General features: G+C 50.4%; 1 protein-coding gene across 1 annotated transcript in view; it reads right to left on the bottom strand.

Moving 5' to 3' along the window:
- Nucleotides 1-19,518, bottom strand: part of TANC1 (tetratricopeptide repeat, ankyrin repeat and coiled-coil containing 1) — a 184,126-nt gene that overhangs the window by 65,174 nt on the left and 99,434 nt on the right. The window contains exons 5-6 of the mRNA XM_054722812.1: nucleotides 14,996-15,123; nucleotides 13,747-13,933 (exon numbers count right to left, since the gene is read on the bottom strand). Of these exons, the coding sequence (XP_054578787.1) occupies nucleotides 13,747-13,933; nucleotides 14,996-15,123 (315 nt within the window). The remainder of the gene's footprint in view (nucleotides 1-13,746; nucleotides 13,934-14,995; nucleotides 15,124-19,518) is intronic.

The following is a 19,518-nucleotide window of genomic DNA, read 5'->3' as shown; positions in this document are numbered from 1 at the left end:
ACCATGTACAAGTTGCTCTGAACTATCCGTGGCTAAGGAGTATTTTGCAGTTCATGAAGTTTGCCTTGTTAAAAACAGTAGCCCCCCATGCCGAAACCGGTTTGGCTCAGTGGATAGAGCGTCCGCCTGCGGACTCAGGGGTCCCAGGTTTGATTCCGGTCAAGGGCATGTACCTTGGTTGCGGGCACATCCCCAGTAGGGGGTGTGCAAGAGGCAGCTGATCGATGTTTCTCTCTCATCGATGTTTCTAACTCTCTATCCCTCTCTCTTCCTCTCTGTAAAAAATCAATAAAATATATTTAAAAAAACAGAACAGTAGCCCCTGGGCAGGGGGCTTTGGACAGGGGCCAGTCATGGGCTCACAGCAGCCAGGAGGGAGCCACCGGTGGGGAGGTGGGGGAAGCAGAGAGGGAGATCCACTCAGTCATCAAATGTTTTGGTATATAAGCCTCCACTATGAAGCTATATGCCTTCTCCCTCCCATCTTCCTTCGCGCCCTCTTTGCTTTTTGAAGGTCCTTTCTATGTTGAATGTACACTTAAAATAGAACCAGGGAAAATAATCAGTTTCAGCCCAGGGCCCAACAAGTACTTCGATGAGATATAAATCAGGTTATAGGTTCAAAAGAACATCAAGAAGAAAATTAAACTGACTACACCATTAGCCCACAACTGTTTAGGAACTAAGGTTCACTGATATCCAATATATACACATAGGTAGAGCTGAATTCTTTCCGAGTTGCAGAAAAGACAGGAGGTAAAAAAAATGCAAGGGGCTGGGGTTCAAACCTTGGCTTCTCTCCTGAGGACCCAGGGTGTGGGTAGGATCTCAGGGTACGTATCTCTGGGCCCAATGCTAAGAACTGGTACACTTCTTATCTTTATCTTACAAACATCATCATATGTATTTGGTTCTATTTCTCTCTGTATATTGACTATGTGGAAACTTAAGAGGAAGACATTCTTCCCACGCATAAATACAATAAATAAAATCATAAGAGCCTGACTCCTGACTTCATCTTTTCTCCTGCTCTCCTTCTTTCCTTTCCCCAACGCAGACCTTCACTGAGAGAAAAACCTTGTTTTACCAAATGTCTATGTGTGAGCATTTCACATTCACTGGGGGGAGAAGTGAGTGTAAATAAATGAGTACCCTTAGGAAATAGCCACAAGAGGCTAAACGAATGTTGTAATGGTGTCTACCATGTCTGGGCTCTGCCCTAAACCCTTGTCATATCTCAACTCACTGAGTACTCACAGGAGCCCTACGGGCAGGACAGCCCCACAAGGCCCCCGGCCTCGCTGCGCCCCAGAATGGGGCTCTACACTGTCCTGACCATGCCACCCGTTAGTATAAATATTGGAGACGGCACCCCAAGTACATGTATTTATAAATTATGTGCATGCACTATTCTAATTGGTTAGTGTACACCACACACACAGGTATACATTTTGAAAAGAAGAAAATAACATGAAGTTGGCATTTTCTTCGAGCACGCCATGACCGTCTCGCATTCTCCCTTTCCACAGGCTCGATGAAGACAACCCTCTGTCCTTCCCGGGACTGTGGAGAAAGCTCAGATACAAGGGCCCATGCAAAGGGCCTCCTATATCATCGGCACCCAGGAGCGTTCTCCTCCCCGTACAACTGAGGAAAAATAAAGTAGCACTAAAGAACACAGACATTTTTAAAACTTTTGTATTCAACTTAATGGTTGACAGGAAGAGTTTAAGAGCGAAACCACTGGGCCAGTGAACTAAAGCTCCAACAAGAACCTAACATAATGGTTGCTTAGGAAAGCGAGAGCAGGGGAGACATGAATAAAAAGGGAAAACACAGCTACTGCAGGCACCACCTCCTCTCACATGACCGAATAAAGTTCATGAATAACTTTCGAAAGGTCGAGCAAAGAAGGAATAGCGGATGGGAAAAGATTAGAGAGACAAGTCCAGGAAGCGGCATCTGAACACCCTGGCCTCCTGAGTCCTCTCCTTGGCACTCACACTGCACACGGTTCCAGCTGCCACCCATACTTTGGATTTCCCGGAGTGACAGAGGGGAAGGTGGCATGGATGAAATCAGCGCGCATGAGGCCTTCTGACCACAAGTGCCAGCCTGTGCTTCTCCCTCTGCCCCACCCACAAGCTGACAGCCACACAGGAACCTCTGAGGCTCACCTTCCCTTCAGTGGCTGCCTTTGATCTCCCCTGGCGCAGCGAGGAAAGGGCTCCGGTGAAGGCAGCAGGCTAACTCGCCCTTCCCTGGAAGGCCACAGGGAGGGTGGCAGCCTGAGTTACCTTTGGTTCCGGGGAACTTTCTGGCTTCTCCTTCTGCAACTCTGTATGGACAACCGCTCGGCCCTCCTGGCCAGCCCCGTGTAACATGCAGCTGAGCCCTCCTCCCCTTCTGGCCTTGCAGATGCCCTGGGCTTTGGCTTGTGACACACAGATCTCTGTACCAAATCTCCAGCTCAGTGCTCCCCGCATTGCGCAAGGCGTGCTCTGCTATGACATGCAGCAAGGCCGGGGACCTGAGCCATGCATTCATAGGCGCATTCCTCAGGCTTTTGATTGTGGAAACACCTCAAGGATCAGCTGGAGCAGGGCGGTCGGGAGGGTAGGGCAGGGGAAGGGAGGAGGGCAGGCCTGCCTCACTCAGCCACACGGCCCTCATTCAGCCGGACACGGCAGGAGCAGTCTCCAGAGAAAAGCCTCTGGATTGAAACGTGACTTTTGCTAACGACAGCACGCAGCACAGTGCTTAACGTGTCACAGAACCTGTACACCGAGGGCACAGACAGGGGAGCTCCTTACACAGTCCAAAGACTCCCCAAAGTTCTTGAATCTTCCAGAAAAGAGCACGAGGCACTGTTAGTGGGTGGTATTATTACGCACCTACAACATACACCTTCCATCGCAGGTGTCAATCTCCGCCACGTTTTAAACGCTTTTCGGCACTGACAACTTGCCCAGACCCTCCACAGGACAACAGACCATTTTCTGCTCCCACAGGTGGACAAGTTTTGACCTAGATACTCTGCCTTATCTGTACTGTCCCTTGTTCCAGTACTGGACAAACTTGCTCTTGGTACACAGTAGGTGCCAAGAAATACTTGCTCCATTGACAGAACAACCAGTCTGAATAAAATCATAGCAGGCACTCTGCTGACTCGAATCATCACCAAGGATTTCTTTCCCACATTAAATATATTACAGAATTACATTTGTAAAGGCAAATTTTCCTCCTTCACCTAGGAAATTAAAAGGAAGCGTCTATAATTAAGGATGATTTTTTTAAATTGCAGGCAATGTAGTAAAATGAATATTGTCACAGATTTGAAACAACAGTTATTACCAAATCAGTTCCGAAGCATTTCAATTTAGTGGCAAACAGGGCAATACAGGTGGCAACGAAGCTCATTAGCATGAAATCCAAAGGGCAGGATTTACAAGTTAAAAATGAAAATACAGTACAATTCATCCCTCTTTGTATGCCTCTCTCTGCATCTGATCATCTCTCTTGGACACAAAGTCCAGGAAATGAAAGGTCTAAAGCTACCTCTGGATTCACTTTCATTTTACAAGCTTTGGAGGGCACAGAAGAGAGACAAGGGAGATAAAAGTCAGCCCACCATAACTTTTCTTAAAATAGCCTAAGCGACTGAGCAGAAAGACAAGTATTACCAAAAGCTAGTAGTAAGCACCAGCAGGATACTAATCCAAGTGTCATTATTTCGCTGGAAATCACTCCTGCAGGAAAAACGTTTCTGCGAAGGTCTTGCCCTGCCTAAATGCATACCTGCCTCCCAGCTGTACCGTGAGAAGGACAAAAGCAAATGCCAGGGGGAAAGGCAGCAGGAAGAACCCAGGCTCTCGCTTTCCCCTTTTCAAATTCTGGGCACTTACTCATCCTGGCCTGGTGGAGTGCGGTGGCTCAGATGTCGGGGAGCCCGGCAGGTGAACACACCTGCTCTGTGCAGGAGACACGCCCAGTGGGGAGACAGGGCCACTGTCCCTGGGAACCCCCCTCCCCGGAGCTGTCCTAACACACACCAGCTCTCAAAAGGAAACACATCCACAAAAGCCATCTGCAGATTATACATGTCAGCAGGGACCTGCAGGTAGTGGAAGGAGGAAATAGAGGAGGTGACTGACTTTCTACAACCTCTTTTCTCAGCCAGAAGTTGTTCTAATTGCTGCCTGTAAGTCCTCGTCCTGGCCACATGTATTGATGGATCAGAAAAATTATTTTAAAAAATCTTGATATGAAAAGCTGGGTATTGTTTGTTTTTTTCCTCATCTAATATCCAATTTCCTTCTTTCTTAATAGAGAAAAGCCCATTTTCTTAAAACAGATTCACAAACACACTTAAAATGTTGATCATGCTATGGACATAAACAAATACTAAACAATATGTTTATATTAAAAAAAAGTTTCAAAACCCACTATTTGTAGTGATGCTTTTTAAAAAATATATTTTATTAATTTTTTACAGAGAGGAAGGGAGAGGGATAGAGAGATAGAAACATCGATGTGAGAGAAACATCGATCAGCTGCCTCTTGCACACCCCCCACCGGGGATGTGCCCGCAACCAAGGTACATGCCCTTGACCGGAATCGAACCTGGGACCTTTCAGTCCACAGGCTGACGCTCTATCCACTGAGCCAAACCGGTTTTGGCGTGATGCTTTTAAAAAAAAAATCAGATTGTGCCCTGGCTGGGTAGCGCAGTTGGTTGAAGTATTGTCCCAATACACCAAGGTTTCAGGTTCAGTCCCCGGTCAGGGCACATACAAGAATCAACCAATGAATGCATAAATAAGTGGAACAACAAATCAATGTTTCTGTCTGTCTGTCTGTCTGTCTGTCTCTCTCTCTCTCATCAATAAATTTTTTAAAAAATCAGATTGGTTTTCACACAGATTCCAAAGAGAATATACTTTTTTCCAATTTCCATTTGTAACAGCTGGAAGCAAGTTACATCAAGGGAGTATCACTAAGAAAAAATGTTTTCTCAGGCATGGAAGAAACACCTTTAAAAACCACTTCTTTATAAAGTTTTCCCCCTTTCAAAGCAAGTAATTGAGAAACCAGTTTACGATGATTGGGTACAGCTGGGTTTCACATTGAGAAGGTTTTCACATGTCCAATTTGAAAAATCAGACACTAACTTCTAGGTCATGCCAATGATTTCAATACGTTTAGAGTAAGGAATTTCACTTAAAAAAAATAAAGAAAGAAAGAAGATATTCATAGGGAATTCGGTTAATCCCGTTCAGCTTAGACAGTATTTCTACATGACAGAATTATTATACTTCTAAAGGCATTTATGTTGGCAGAACCTGGGCCTTCTGAAATAGGATAAAGTGGGACTCCCCTCTGTATAACACAATAAAGCGGGAACAGAGGCTGGAGGGAGGGGGGGGGGGGGGCTCTGCTAAGCTCTGGCCTCCACAGAGAAAGACTGGAAGGGGTCCAATAAATTCTTCTAATGGTCATTAGCCCGCCTTTTCTCCTACTAAGCAGTTCCTAAAAGGAAAACTCTCTTCCCCTGCAATATGTCAAAGCCAGTGGAAACAGACCCAGGCCGAGCACCCCGTGGCTGCCCCGAGGAGGCTGTCTGGGCGTGTGGGAACAAGCTCCCCTCTGGCACTGCTGGGCGAAAAGTTTAGATCAAATATAATCAGCCTGGTGGAAATCAGCTTACATGGAAGGGGAGGCCCAGGAATGTTGAAGGATGGGTTGAACTTTCCCTGAAAGTCCCAAATAACTTGTGTTCATGCTGTGCCATGGACGTCTGATTGGAGCCCGATACTCCGGGAGCCACTAGCTCCCCAAAGCGTGTAGTGCCATAAGCTGTGTGGGCTTTACACCGGCCGTCCCCAGCACCTCTGCCGCTTGGACCTGAGCTCTATGGACTGACAAATCTTAAACAACTTCAGGTGGAAAATTAAGCGGAAAGCCTCCTCCTCTCATCTGCAGGCTTTAAGTTGGAACTTGGATCCGAATCGGCCTATTTTAGCAGCAGCTGCCAGGCCTTTTGAAACAGAAAGCCAAGCTATCTCCCTTTCATCTCTGCCCACTAGGATCACTGTGTTCCTGAGTATTTCATTCCGTGAAACACTGAAGAGGCCCCAAGGCTGCCATTCCCAGGCTACACCTTATCAAAACAAACACTGTTCTTCAGGGAGAAAAAGCACACATGCAGCCCCAGCAACCACAGGCCCACAGCCGAGTCACGGATGCCCGCTTTCTGAAGGGCAACGGAGCCCGCACACCCTGTCCTGACTCAGGAGGAACCGCCTTCCCTCCTCGGCCCCACCACTCCTGCCCCTTCAAAGAGCTGTGGCTACAGTCCGTCTGGAGAGGAAACCCTTGCTTTTCTTCCTGCTCCCTACCACACCTCAATGTGTCCCTTGGCAACAGCCTGTCACTCTGCAGGCCAGCGACGGGGAGAGCGCAGAGGAGCGTTTCCACCAGCTCAGCGCTTCCATCCCAGCCACCTACGTCCTTGCTGCCTGCAGACCAGCTAGAGCAACAAGACGCCCAGTCTCCAATCTGGAGTTTTCCGTAAAAGAGGGACCTGCCCCTTCTCAATGCCTCCCACTCATCTGCTGAGTGAAGGGAACACGCTGACTTGAGCCAAAAAGCGAAGGACAGCTTCAATGCCACAAAATGTGTCATTTATAGCTATAAGGACAAGAGAGCTTAAAATACGGATGACATTAAAAGATGCGACAGTGCCAACTTGGATGGGGATCCTGCATTGCTTCTTTAATTTCTCATTCCCAACACCGAGCCAGGAGCTCAGGAGAGAGCTGGGATACTACAGATGAGACCCCTTTCCATGTGGAGACAGAAGTAAATAATAAAACAAGAAAAAGTCAACTGAAGGAAATACTGAGGTGCTGTGGAGAACATGTAATAAGGGAACTGAGCAGTCCGGGATTGAGCGGACCTGTATTCAATCAAGCACTCACTAAGGGCTTCAATATTCCAGCAGCTCGGTCTTTCATGGACAATACAGAAAACTCAACCAGCAACTTTTCTTTCCTCTCATCAGAACTCTATAAATTGCAGCACTGTTTCTCCATGAGAGGGAGAAAAAGAGCGAGAGAGAAGAATGAATGAATGAATGAATGAATGAATGTCATATTTTTATGACTGAAAAAGTTTCTAACTGTCAAAACAAGAAACTGGCTTGGAGAAACCAAGATGGCGCCATAGGTTAAACACCTAACCCGCAGCCGGGCACAACAATTTCAAAAATACAACTAGAGGTCAGAACGGTCATCGTCCAGAACCACAGGAAAGCTGGCGGACTGAAATGCCCACAGCTGGGGAGAAGGAGAAGGCCACGGGGACAGTCGGGGGAGCCGCAAAAGCCTGAGGTATGGAGAAACGGACGGAGACACGAGCACGCGCGCCTGCGGGGAGGATGGAGCCGGAGAGGAAGGGGCGGCTGACGGCCTGGCCGGCGTTCACTGGCAGGAAGGAGATAAAGGCTCCGGATTGCGCTGAGCGCCGGCTCCGACTGCACTGAACCCCGTTCCGGGCGAAACCCTGGGAAGCCAGGCACAGGCTGGGGGAATGAATCTGGGCTGTGGGGCGCAGGCACAGAGGAGCGGCGGAAGGCAGAGCTCCAGAGGCGCGCGCAGGAAGGGGCGCAAAGGACGGACTGTTGCCTGCGCCACTGAACTGCCCTAGCGGGAAGGAGACAAGGGCTCCGGACCGTGCTGAACCCCAGTTCCGACTGCACTGAACCCCAGTTCCGGGCGAAACCCTGGGAAGCCAGGCACATGCTGGGGGAATGAATTTGGCCTGTGGGGCAGAGGCACAGAGGAGCGGCGGCTCCAGAGGCGCACACGGGAGGGCGCGCAGAGGAGGGACTGTTGCCTGCGCCACTGAATGGCCCTGCTGGGAAGGAGACAAAGGCGCCAGACTGCGCTGAGACCCAGTTCCAACTACATTGAAACCCAGTTCCAGGCAGCGGGCGAAACTCCAGGGCGCGTTTCTCTCAGAGGTGTTTGCAAGGAATACAGAGGGACACAGACACAGGAGCCTCATGTCTCCTGCACAGCAACTCTTCCTATATAGACAAAGAGGGTCCTCATGGACAATTGGCCTGGAGGACAATTCCTCCTAGTGACACCAACAACAATCAAGACTTAACTGTAGATACTCACTCAGTTTCGCAACTGCGCCGCCCCCGCAGGCCGCCCGGCCCGGGGCACTGGGGACACCGCGGCGGCAGCGGCGCCCGGAGCCCGGCGGCCGCCCAGCGCCCATCCCCGCCGCGAGGCCCCCGCGCGCCTGGTTCCGCGGGCCGCGCGCCCCGCACACCGGACGGAGGCCCGGGCGCCCTCTCCGTGCACCTCCCGGCGCCACTAGACCTCAGTAGAGTTGACTGAATTCAAGGGATTAAGAAGAACAAATTGGGGAACTCGAAAAAGATGACGGCGGAGGTGAAGGCTGATGTGTTGCCTCACATGGCAGTTTCGGAAATACAACTGGAACATGGACTAGTGAGGGTGGCGACTGCTGCTCGCGTCTCCCCAGACCAGGCGGCTGCTCCTCTCAGTCAGCACCGCAGCCGGGGCCATGGGCTCGTGGGCGCCGCAGCAGCTGCTGTGGCGGCGGCCGCGGACTCGGCGCAGCGGCTCTCTGTGAAGGAAGAGACCATCTTTCTGCAGGAGGGGCGCATCCGCGCCACCGACCTGGCCGAACTGCGCAGTGAGATCCTCGAGGCCCCGGAGGCCGCCAACACCAATTTGGAGGATTCTTAGGAGTTCTCATCTTACATTCAAGCCCTTTAAGCCATTTTGACAGAGGAGAATCAAGAAGGCGGCTAAGTTAAACAAAGGAACTGCGAACTCCACCGCGCACAGCAATTTCAGGGGCACGAATGGAGGACAGAGCCTCTGCCATCCAGAACTACAGGAGAGATGGCTGAATGGTAGATTTATAGCTAAGAGGGAAGAGGAAACCAGCGAAATCGGAGGGGATGAGGTGTGGAGGCGCGTGGGTCTGGTTGGTGGCGGGGGAAAGGGGCTTTTGTTCCAAACCTAGGGGAGATTAGCTCTCCATCACACTGAAATCCAGCTTCTGGGGACCCGTGGGAGACCCAGATGCCTGCGGGGAGAGGCGGGACTCTTGCGGAGGTGCCAAGCGCCCCTGGGTCTGGGGGAGGCCGCGCTCCCCTGGGTCCAAGTGAGGCCAGGGGTCCATAGATCCAGGTGAGGCCTCGCGCATCTAGGCCCGGGTGAGCCCAAGTGGCCCTGGGTCTGGGAGAGGCCAAACATCCCTGGGTCCAGGTGAGACCATGTGTCCCTGGATCGGGTGAGGCCTCGTGAACCTAGGCCCGGGTGAGCCCAAGTGGCCCTGGGTCTGGGAGAGGCCAAGCGTCCCTGTGTCCGGGTGAGACCATGTGTCCCTGGATACGGGTGAGGCCTCGTGCACCTAGGCCCGGGTGAGCCCAAGTGGCCCTGGGTCTGGGAGAGGCCAATCGTCCCTGGGTCCGGGTGAGACCATGTGTCCCTGGATCCAGATGAGGCCTCGTGCACCTAGGCCCGGGTGAGCCCAAGTGGCCCTGGGTCTGGGAGAGGCCAAGCGTCCCTGGGTCCGGGTGAGACCATGTGTCCCTAGATCCGGGTGAGGCCTCGAGCACCTAGGCCCGGGTGAGGCCACGTGCCCCTGGGTCTGGAAAAGACCAAGCGCCCCTGGGTCCAGGTGAGACCATGTGTCCCTGGATCCGGGTGAGGCCTCGTGCACCTAGGTCCGGGTGAGCCCAAGTGGCCCTGGGTCTGGGAGAGGCCAAGCGTCCCTGGGTCCGGGTGAGACCATGCGTCCCTGGATCCGGATGAGGCCTCGTGCACCTAGGCCCGGGTGAGCCCAAGTGGCCCTGGGTCTGGGAGAGGCCAAGCGTCCCTGGGTCCGGGTGAGACCATGTGTCCCTGGATCCGGGTGAGGCCTCGTGCACCTAGGCCCGGGTGAGCCCAAGTGGCCCTGGGTCTGGGAGAGGCCAAGCGTCCCTGGGTCCGGGTGAGACCATGCGTCCCTGGATCCGGATGAGGCCTCGTGCACCTAGGCCCGGGTGAGCCCAAGTGGCCCTGGGTCTGGGAGATGCCAAGTGTCCCTGGGTCCGGGTGAGACCATGCGTCCCTGGATCCGGGTGAGGCCTCGTGCACCTAGGCCCGGGTGAGCCCAAGTGGCCCTGGGTCTAGGAGAGGCCAAGCGTCCCCGTGTCCGGGTGAGACCATGTGTCCCTGGATCCAGGTGAGGCCTCGTGCACCTAGGCCCGGGTGAGCCCAAGTGGCCCTGGGTCTGGGAGAGGCCAAGCATCCCTGGGTCCGGGTGAGACCATGTGTCCCTGGATCCAGATGAGGCCTCGTGCACCTAGGCCCGGGTGAGCCCAAGTGGCCCTGGGTCTGGGAGAGGCCAAGCGTCCCTGGGTCCGGGTGCGACCATGTGTCCCTGGATCCGGATGAGGCCTCGTGCACCTAGGTCCGGGTGAGCCCAAGTGGCCCTGGGTCTGGGAGAGGCCAAGCGTCCCTGGGTCCGGGTGCGACCATGTGTCCCTGGATCCGGGTGAGGCCTCGTGCACCTAGGCCCGGGTGAGCCCAAGTGGCCCTGGGTCTGGGAGAGGCCAAGTGTCCCTGGGTCCGGGTGAGACCATGCGTCCCTGGATCCGGGTGAGGCCTCGTGCACCTAGGCCCGGGTGAGCCCAAGTGGCCCTGGGTCTAGGAGAGGCCAAGCGTCCCTGTGTCCGGGTGAGACCATGTGTCCCTGGATCCGGGTGAGGCCTCGTGCACCTAGGCCCGGGTGAGCCCAAGTGGCCCTGGGTCTGGGAGAGGCCAAGCGTCCCTGGGTCCGGGTGAGACCATGTGTCCCTGGATCCAGATGAGGCCTCGTGCACCTAGGCCCGGGTGAGCCCAAGTGGCCCTGGGTCTGGGAGAGGCCAAGCGTCCCGGGGTCCGGGTGCGACCATGTGTCCCTGGATCCGGATGAGGCCTCGTGCACCTAGGTCCGGGTGAGCCCAAGTGGCCCTGGGTCTGGGAGAGGCCAAGCGTCCCTGGGTCCGGGTGCGACCATGTGTCCCTGGATCCGGGTGAGGCCTCGTGCACCTAGGCCCGGGTGAGCCCAAGTGGCCCTGGGTCTGGGAGAGGCCAAGCGTCCCTGGGTCCGGGTGAGACCATGTGTCCCTGGATCCAGATGAGGCCTCGTGCACCTAGGTCCGGGTGAGCCCAAGTGGCCCTGGGTCTGGGAGAGGCCAAGTGTCCCTGGGTCCGGGTGAAGCCAGAGCCTGGGTCCGGGTGAGGCCGTGTGCCCCTGGATCCATCCGGGTGAGGCTGGGTCCCAGGCCCGGGTGAGACCACGCGCCCCTTGGGTATGGGTGAGGCCACGTGCCCCTTAGTCCGGGTGACGCCGTGCCCCTGGGTTCGGCCGAGACCAAACCAGAGGGAGTCGGACCTCCGTTACCGCCATTTGTCCACCATCCAGAGCTGGGGGGTCAGTGCTGACATGTACACATAAGGAACTACTGGACATTGAAATTGAGTCTCAAAAGAACTGTTGGTCCAGGGGGAAGCTCGCTACAGACTGATTCATTTGCCTGTCAGCATAACTATTATTGCTCGTCTCACATTCAGTGCTTATTAGTATATATCTAGTGACATATGATCTCGCTCATCTAGGGGAAATGATGAACAACATAGACTGAGGAACAAGAACAGAACCAGAAGCAAGGAGGCATCGATCGGACTATCGGGCCTCAGAGGGAGGATAGGGGAGGGTAGGGGGAGGGTGGGGGGGAGGGGGAGAGTTCAACCAAAGGACCTGTATGCATGCATATAAGCCTATCCAACGGTTAAGTTCAACAGGGGATTGGGGCATGCGTGGGGAGAGGGGTGGGATGGGAATGGGGGGATGAGGACAAATATGTGACACCTTAATCAATAAAGAAATTTAAAAAAAAAAAAAAAAAAGAAAGAAACTGGCTTGGTTATAGTAAGAGGCATATAATGCCAATGCCAGAACATACAATGGAAAGGAAAAGTTTTTTGTCCCCCCCAAAATGGTAGCACTGGCCAACTCCTTGAATGAAAATCAACTGTACGGAAAGGGGACTTCAGAAGAGCTAAGAATGGTGTAAAGGAAGTTACCTGGCTGTCACAGATTAATGCCAGAGATCTAGCAATGGTGAGCAGCTCAGAGAGAGAGGGAGGACATGAGGGCATGAGAACAGAAGTAACACAGGGAAAAGTTAGCTGAACTAGACTACACAGCAGGTGGGGAAGCAGAGTGAGATGAGAATTTAAATTTGCTACAAAAACCTCCACCCACCATTTATATGAAATGTCCAGAATCAGCTAATCTATACAGATAGAAAGTAGCCTGAGTAGGGCTGGAGGTGAGGGGAAATGAGGGGTGACTTCTAATGGGCATAGGTTTTCTTTCTGGGTGATGAAATGCTCTGAAATCAGATTGTGGTAATGGTTGTATAACTTTGAATATAACTTAAATGGCTTAAATGGGTGAATACTATAGTACGTGAATTATATCTCAATAAAGCAATTAACGAAACAAAACCCCAGCAAAGAGCGTAATCCATGTAAAAACTGAGGGAAGACGCTGCCTTCCTTATGCTGAGGGGCCCCACACAAAGCCATGGTGAGGGCGACACCAGGCTGCCCCCAAACCGGACCCGGGAATCTCACAGACCTTCTGGGGCCACCTCCACAATACAGACTGGGTGAACCTGCAACGTGGATTTTCAAACTGCACTGGAAAAGAGATTGCAGGTCACTGAAGAAAACCAGAAACTCACATGCCATTCCGTTTGATTTCATATTAATATGGGAGCAAAAGGGAAGGAGCTGAATTGTTCGGTAGAGCACAGATGTTAAACAGCAGCACGGTCTTAGAGCAGAGGAGGACCTGAACAACCCTCCAGGGGTCCCACACATCTGTTATCTGAAGGGCGCCAAGCTGGAGACCTGAGACACACAGATGTCCGGGCCCGCCTGCAGAAACTTAAGTGCAGTCTGTCTGGGATGAGACGTGAAAACAAGGGCTCTTAAATTCCCTGGACGATGCCACTACGCACCTGGGACCAGAATCTACTAAACTAATCAGAATGCTTCATTTTAGGGAGGAAAGAGATGTGCAAAGAGCTCAATTCCACGTTGCTCAAGTCAGGCAGCTGAGCAGCCTGAGTCAGGACTACAATCCGTGTCTCCTGACCCTCACGTCAGGACAAGCATGCCTACTATGAAAGTGTGGAGGGAAAATAAACAAGGGGGAGCCACTCTCAGAAAATCCTGGCCTCAAATCCCATTATGAGAAACTAAAGAACAAACGCCTGGAAATACGTAGGGACGTGAGTGACCTTGAGATTGGACTGGGGAGACTTCGAGATATGCCTGGATTTCACTGCCCTGCTGCGTCCGGATGGAACCCAACCTCCAACAAATGCAACTCATTGGTGAGGAGGGCAGATTCTTGGAACTCCACCGGCGAGATCCGATCCGGAAAATTTTTTTACCCAGATGAGCCCAGCGTTATAAAAGAAACGCCAAGGAATGTAAAAGCCGATGCTTCATTCTGTCGGCTGTGCAAAGAAGAGGGCGGGCCCTGACCGACCGACCTTCACAGAGCGTGCTAACCCCTCTCAGGAAGAGCCCGGTGCATGAACGCTCCGGCTGACGTGCATTGAGCCATTACATTACCGAGCAGTGTGCTTCTTACCTATAATTCCACTGTCCTTGCTCTCCAGGGTGGAACTAGGGCTGCTAATGGTCTCACAGGGGCTTTTGTTGGCTGCCGTCTTGCTGACACAGCTATTCAAGGTCGAGCAGGGGCTATCGGTGCTAGGAGATGCGGTGCTGCTTGTTAGTGTGGAGCAAGGACTGATGCCTTGGCTCAGAGCTGTGCACTGTAAGACGAACGGAAGGAGGTAAGTTAGCAGGGCTCACACAGGACGCTTCGACACATGCTTTTGCTTTTGATGCTAAAACAACCACAAGAAAAACAGGAAAGTGGAAAACAGTTTTTAAAATCTTGGGAGCTTACTATCTACACGGTCTCCGAAAGTTTAAGGAAAACATCCTTGTTCTGCTGATTTTTTTTTTTTTTTATGGCAAGGGCACTCTCAGAAATAATTGAGTGGGAACGCACGTTTGGAAAACAGAAATAGCAAACAGGCCGACTTCCTCTCATTTCAAGTCTGCAGAAGACAAATGGGTCCTCTGACCTCTGTACGGAAAATCTGGGAACTCTGTGTTTGTCATGTTTCACGGGCGCCGCAACCCGCTTCAATTCCTGGAGATTTACGGGCTCGGGGGCAGGGGGAGGGAGACTGGTGGCCAGTGCGATCTCATCCGAGGCATGACGCCCATGCAGAGACCCTGGCAGGGGCAGCAGCGCCGGCCCCTCATTGCTATTCAGCGGACACATCTCGGCTCACAAGTGGCAGGCTGCCATGCCCCGGGATGGGGAGTGCTCTCTGGTAGATGAACCACTTGGTTTCATCTCATTTTGTCTCTGCCTCATCTCCTATAAATCTTTTCCTCACCCCGCTGACCCTCCAAAATCTCAAGTGCTAAAAAAAAAAAAAAAAAAAAAAAAAAAGGCACAGGAAAGCATATACCAAAGCAGCCACATGAGAAGAATGGGGCTATAAAGATAAAAGGAGCGTCATTACTGAGGAATCCTCTCAGCCACTTGGATTCATTTAGCCACTCTTCTCCAGGTGGTGACTGCGGAAGGTTAATGTGGACATTTTCTTAAGTTCTGCACCCTCCTGCATCTCCCCCTCCCTCTCTCCCGCCCGCCCCCTGCAAAAACCCACAAGAAGTTGCAATACATTTCAATACACACAACAGCCCAAACTCATCTGACTAAACAGTGACTTCCGCCCTCCAGGTGGGAGAAGACGGCTGTCCCTTCATTCATCCTCTGGGCAGGTATGGGATGCAGGGGGCTCCTCGGGCATTACCATGGTTTCATTTTTTTCTTCAATGGTTATGTGTGTGGCACTTGGGATCCCTTCTCCCAGTAAAAATCCCAGCCTTGTCAACAGTTCTTGAGCTGCCGGAGAACAGCTCGGTTCGTTATCGGCCTTTGCTTCTGGAACAAAGAAAGAAAACAATGAAGATGCCCTCTGGGGAGTTTCACTATCACATCTGGGGAGCTGGCACCACAGCGGCCTGTCTGGTGCTCTTGTGTATTTGTATAAAATGCACGAAGTTTGACACTGTTGCCTGTCCTCTGGCAATACATGCTCATTAAGAGGCTGTGACACGTTAGGAAAAGAGAAACTCCAAGGGCAAAGGGTGAAATACTTGACCTGAATCAGAAGAACCCAGTGTTATTATCTGAAAGCTATTCTTAGTTCCATGTCATGTGAAAAACGGGCACGTCAGACACCAAAAGCAGAAGAAGGCCTTCATCTTCCTCTTTAAGAGCAGGGTGGCCAATGCCCACAGAAGACTGAAGTAAAGTAACACGCAACAGGCATGCTGGCAAGGTGGGGGCAGGAGCACTTCGGTGGAAATTTGCTCTGCAGAGCCCTAACCGTAACCGTAACCCTAACCCTGCAGCAGTGACAGACATCCAGGATTCCAACTCAAGGGCTAATCACCAGAAGTCCAAGTTGAAACCAAGATTTTTAAATCCCAGTGAAATGTGTCCCAAGAGACAGGATCCAATAATACACCTTATGGTCCATCCAAATGTGGAAAAATCGGGCTGTGTTCTCAACATACTCCATATTAAAGCTAGAAGCACCTTTACCTGAATGTCACAGGGTATGCTCGGAAAACTTTCCTTTCTTATCTGATCTAAGGCTGGTCGTCTTGGTTTTTGCACTTAAGAAATTTTTTATCGTTGGGTTTGATGTAAATGCTGAGCTGTAGGTTAAGCTTGTATCCAGAAGCCTAATTACTTAATTATGGTTGACAAAATGATAGTCACATTATTCTCACACCTCTCTTACATTTTAAAATCAGCATCCATCAGGGAATGAAATAATGTAGAAAGCAAACTGCTTACTGAAGTTAGAGCTTAAGAACAATATGCAACTTGTAACAGTCTCTCATCTTAATGTTTTGTTCATTCTGCTAAATTGTCTAGAGCTGTACATTCATGAACCAATTTTCCCTAGATGTGTAAATCTGCAGATAAGAGATAACAGGTCTTAGAAAAGTACAATAAGGGAAGAACAAAAGAGCAACGTTACCTTTGAGTTGTAATATCGGCACCAAAGTTCAATGCTGACTGCCTTTTGTTAGGAATCTCGAAAATCATAATAAGCAGAGCTGAGAGCACCACCTGTATTACCCTCACTCACATGAAGGGGAAGCACCCACCCCCTGCGTCCTCTCAAAGACTTCCAATACTAGGGGTGGGAAGAAGAGCTGTTTACCAAGGTGGATGTTTTTTACTAGTAGTTGCTCGAGAAAACTAGGGGTAAAATAACCCAGGCTTCATTGCCTGGGCTAAGAGAGCCCCGGATCATTGGAGTCAAACTCCTAACATGAAGGGGAAGTGGGCCCAAGCCAACAGGGTTAAGGGAGCCACCCGAGGGGCAGTCAGCCACACCCTCAGCCGCTCTAGAGAGGCCCCTTCCCATCAGACAGCTCAACCACGTTTTGATTCTCAAGGTACACAGGCATCTGGGTGAGGAAGGCAGGAACCAAACCAAATGGGCACAACCCAGGCACACCCAAGGGCTGAACCACTTCAGAACAGGATCCGTCCCACCCTCGTTGCCCAGGGCTCAGGCAGGGCGGCTGCTTTATCTCAGGTGGCAGCTGGACCAGAGGAAAAAAACAGGATGCCCATGAAAAGAAGAAGAAGTGGGTCAAGGGGCAGAACCCAGCAGTTTCTCTGCTCCACGCCCCCCTTTCCTTTCGAAACAATCTCTATATTGCTACCCAATTGTGACTGTGCCCCAGAATGTCTAGCTTCCAGTTCGACCTGAAACACTCTGGGGAAAGAGCCAGAAACGACTCCCAGTTGGCAGCTGCTGTGGAAGCAGGGAGAGCAGCTGCACAGGCTTGGCCGCCACAAAATTCACCCTGAAGACAAAGAGCCTACGGCTCACTTGGGGCTCGCTCCCAGACCCTGCAGCTGTGTAGGTCCTGCAGGGAACAGGGGTGCCCCTGGCCCAGTCACTGCTGCCTCCACACTGCATCTGCAGACACACGGCCCAGATTAGCAAAGAGAAGTAGTCATCCAAACCTCCCCCTTACAAGCTGGGGAGCAGTGGCAATTCCAGGCTTTCTGCCTGAATTGACAAGACACCCAAATGCACGATTAACTTGTTCTCGAAACTGTTCAACGTGGACTTTGCTTCTACCCAAGTTCTGAAACCTACTGAGGTTTGAAATGAGTGATCAGACATTATCTCAGTTTTTGCATTCATTAAGAAACTGCGATTATTTTTCTTCTGAAAGCTTCCCAACTATCCTTTCAAATTACTCTCTTCTACAATGTCATCCCAATGACCTCCCCCCCACCTCAGAAGTTCCCTTCAGTCTGAATTCCTTAATCCACATCAAGCCGTCTGCATCTTTCCTTCCCTAACTCACAAAGCCTTCTCTCACTGAACTTTTCATTCTGGAAGAAGGACACCCGGGTAAAGTGTGACAATGACAATTTGGAAGAGATGAGCTGCTTGGGAACTCACTCTGATGCATTTGACTATGAAATGGAAAAGCATTTCTGCCTCCATAGTTGATCACCAAATCCTGAGATCTGAACAGCCAGAGAGGATTTTCTTTAAGCGAATTCTTACTTCAAAATGACCCTCCAAACCAAAATCCACTGGGATACTGTAATTTAGTTTCTTTTCATCTGTGCAGTTAATATTAAATCACTGATCAATAATGGCTGTAACGTACCCAATACCAGTGGGATTAAGGGATGAGAGAAAGACCTCATCTCTTAACAATGCTTTACATCTCACAGATTTAAATATCCAGAGAATTTACAATGGCTGTATTTGGAGTTGAGAGAATAATTTGCTTTACACCTTAGGACTCCATTAGGCAAGTGGAGAGTGATATTACGCCCAACACTTTCAAAGAATCCTCAAAGATCATATCATTGTGGAATATCATGTGGAGAAGGGCAAAGGGAATTTCTTGGATCACTTCCTGTCTGCCTCTTTTTAGCTATTCACACATGTTGGACCGTGTCCGGGGCAGGGACATTCAGGTGTGTAGTCCATAAACTGACTGGGTCCCCAGTTACCGCCACTGTAACTCCAAACCTATTTGTGCCCTTGATAGCCATTCCCTCATCCTCCCCCGCAGTCTCAGAGAAAAGGTCTTTTCCACATTAAAGCTATTCTGGACCCTTTACAGTGTTAACCTTTTTAATTTCCTCACCAGGGAAGTAGCCAAAACCTACTTCTTATATGTTGGTAAGGCTCAAAAAAATGTGAGCAACACCTTATAAACCAAACATCTTTGAGATAAGATGCTATATCGAAGTTGGTCATTTGTCTTACCAATTTTAACACCAAGAGCCCCCTTTTCTTACTAACATATAATTTTCAGGTTCCATGAACTCATATCTATATTTAATGTGCCTACATTTCTCTTACCTAAAAAAACAGTTCTGTTTATATTTTTTCTGTCTTATATAACTATTTTCTGAACTCACCATTCCCTCAGAAGAACAAATTCCCTCCCCTTTTTTCTGATTATCAAACTGTTCCAACTTGGCCCACACTTACTGCATTCATTTCCCATCTTCTTAAAGCCAGACTGTCAGAACCGTGAAGATCCCTGGAGATTACCAAAGATCATCCCATCAAGGGAAGCCTCCTCTCCACTCTCATCCTCCTCAAATTCTACTGAGCTCTGGGCATTACAGACAATGTCCAGCCACTTACTAGGTGCAGGATCATTAATATCAGCTTCCAAGGCAGTATTTCTGAATCGTCTGATAAATGAAACATGGTTTTGATTGATGTTAAATCCCTTCCTCTGCTTCTGCATATCTATGACCTGCTCCTTGCCTAACATCTGGTCTTCGTGCCCTTTACCTACCAGCATTTGCCTGTTCTTTCTAGCTGCTCCTTCTCCTAAGCCATCAACCATGCCCCCCTCCTTGGATCTCCCAAAACAGGATTTATAGAGGAGTATCCACCCATGAACCTGCACTGGTTCTGTTGGTTTCTAGACTCTAATTAAAAAAAACATAGTTAACATACAAGTCACTATCAAGCTTTTTATCTCATCCACCCCCTATTGAATTATCACCAAATCTTAACATTCTTCTTTCAAAATGTATCCTGAATTAGACTTTTTCTCTTCATTCACCCTGCCTCTTATTTCTAAAGTCCTCAGCTACTCAAGTCTAGATAACCAAACACTTTGGTGTCAGTGCTCATTCTTAAAAATTGAGCTTTGGCTTATGTGGATTATAAATATTTATGTTTTACACATTAGGAATAAAAAAATAATAATTTAAGCCCGGACAGAATGGCTCAGTGGTTGAGCATCAACC

This window comes from Eptesicus fuscus, chromosome 11 (genome assembly GCF_027574615.1).
Source record: "Eptesicus fuscus isolate TK198812 chromosome 11, DD_ASM_mEF_20220401, whole genome shotgun sequence".
NCBI classification, from domain to species: Eukaryota; Metazoa; Chordata; class Mammalia; order Chiroptera; family Vespertilionidae; genus Eptesicus; species Eptesicus fuscus.
The sequence above is the reverse complement of the archived record's forward strand: the minus strand, read 5'-3'. Positions and strand labels throughout refer to the sequence as shown.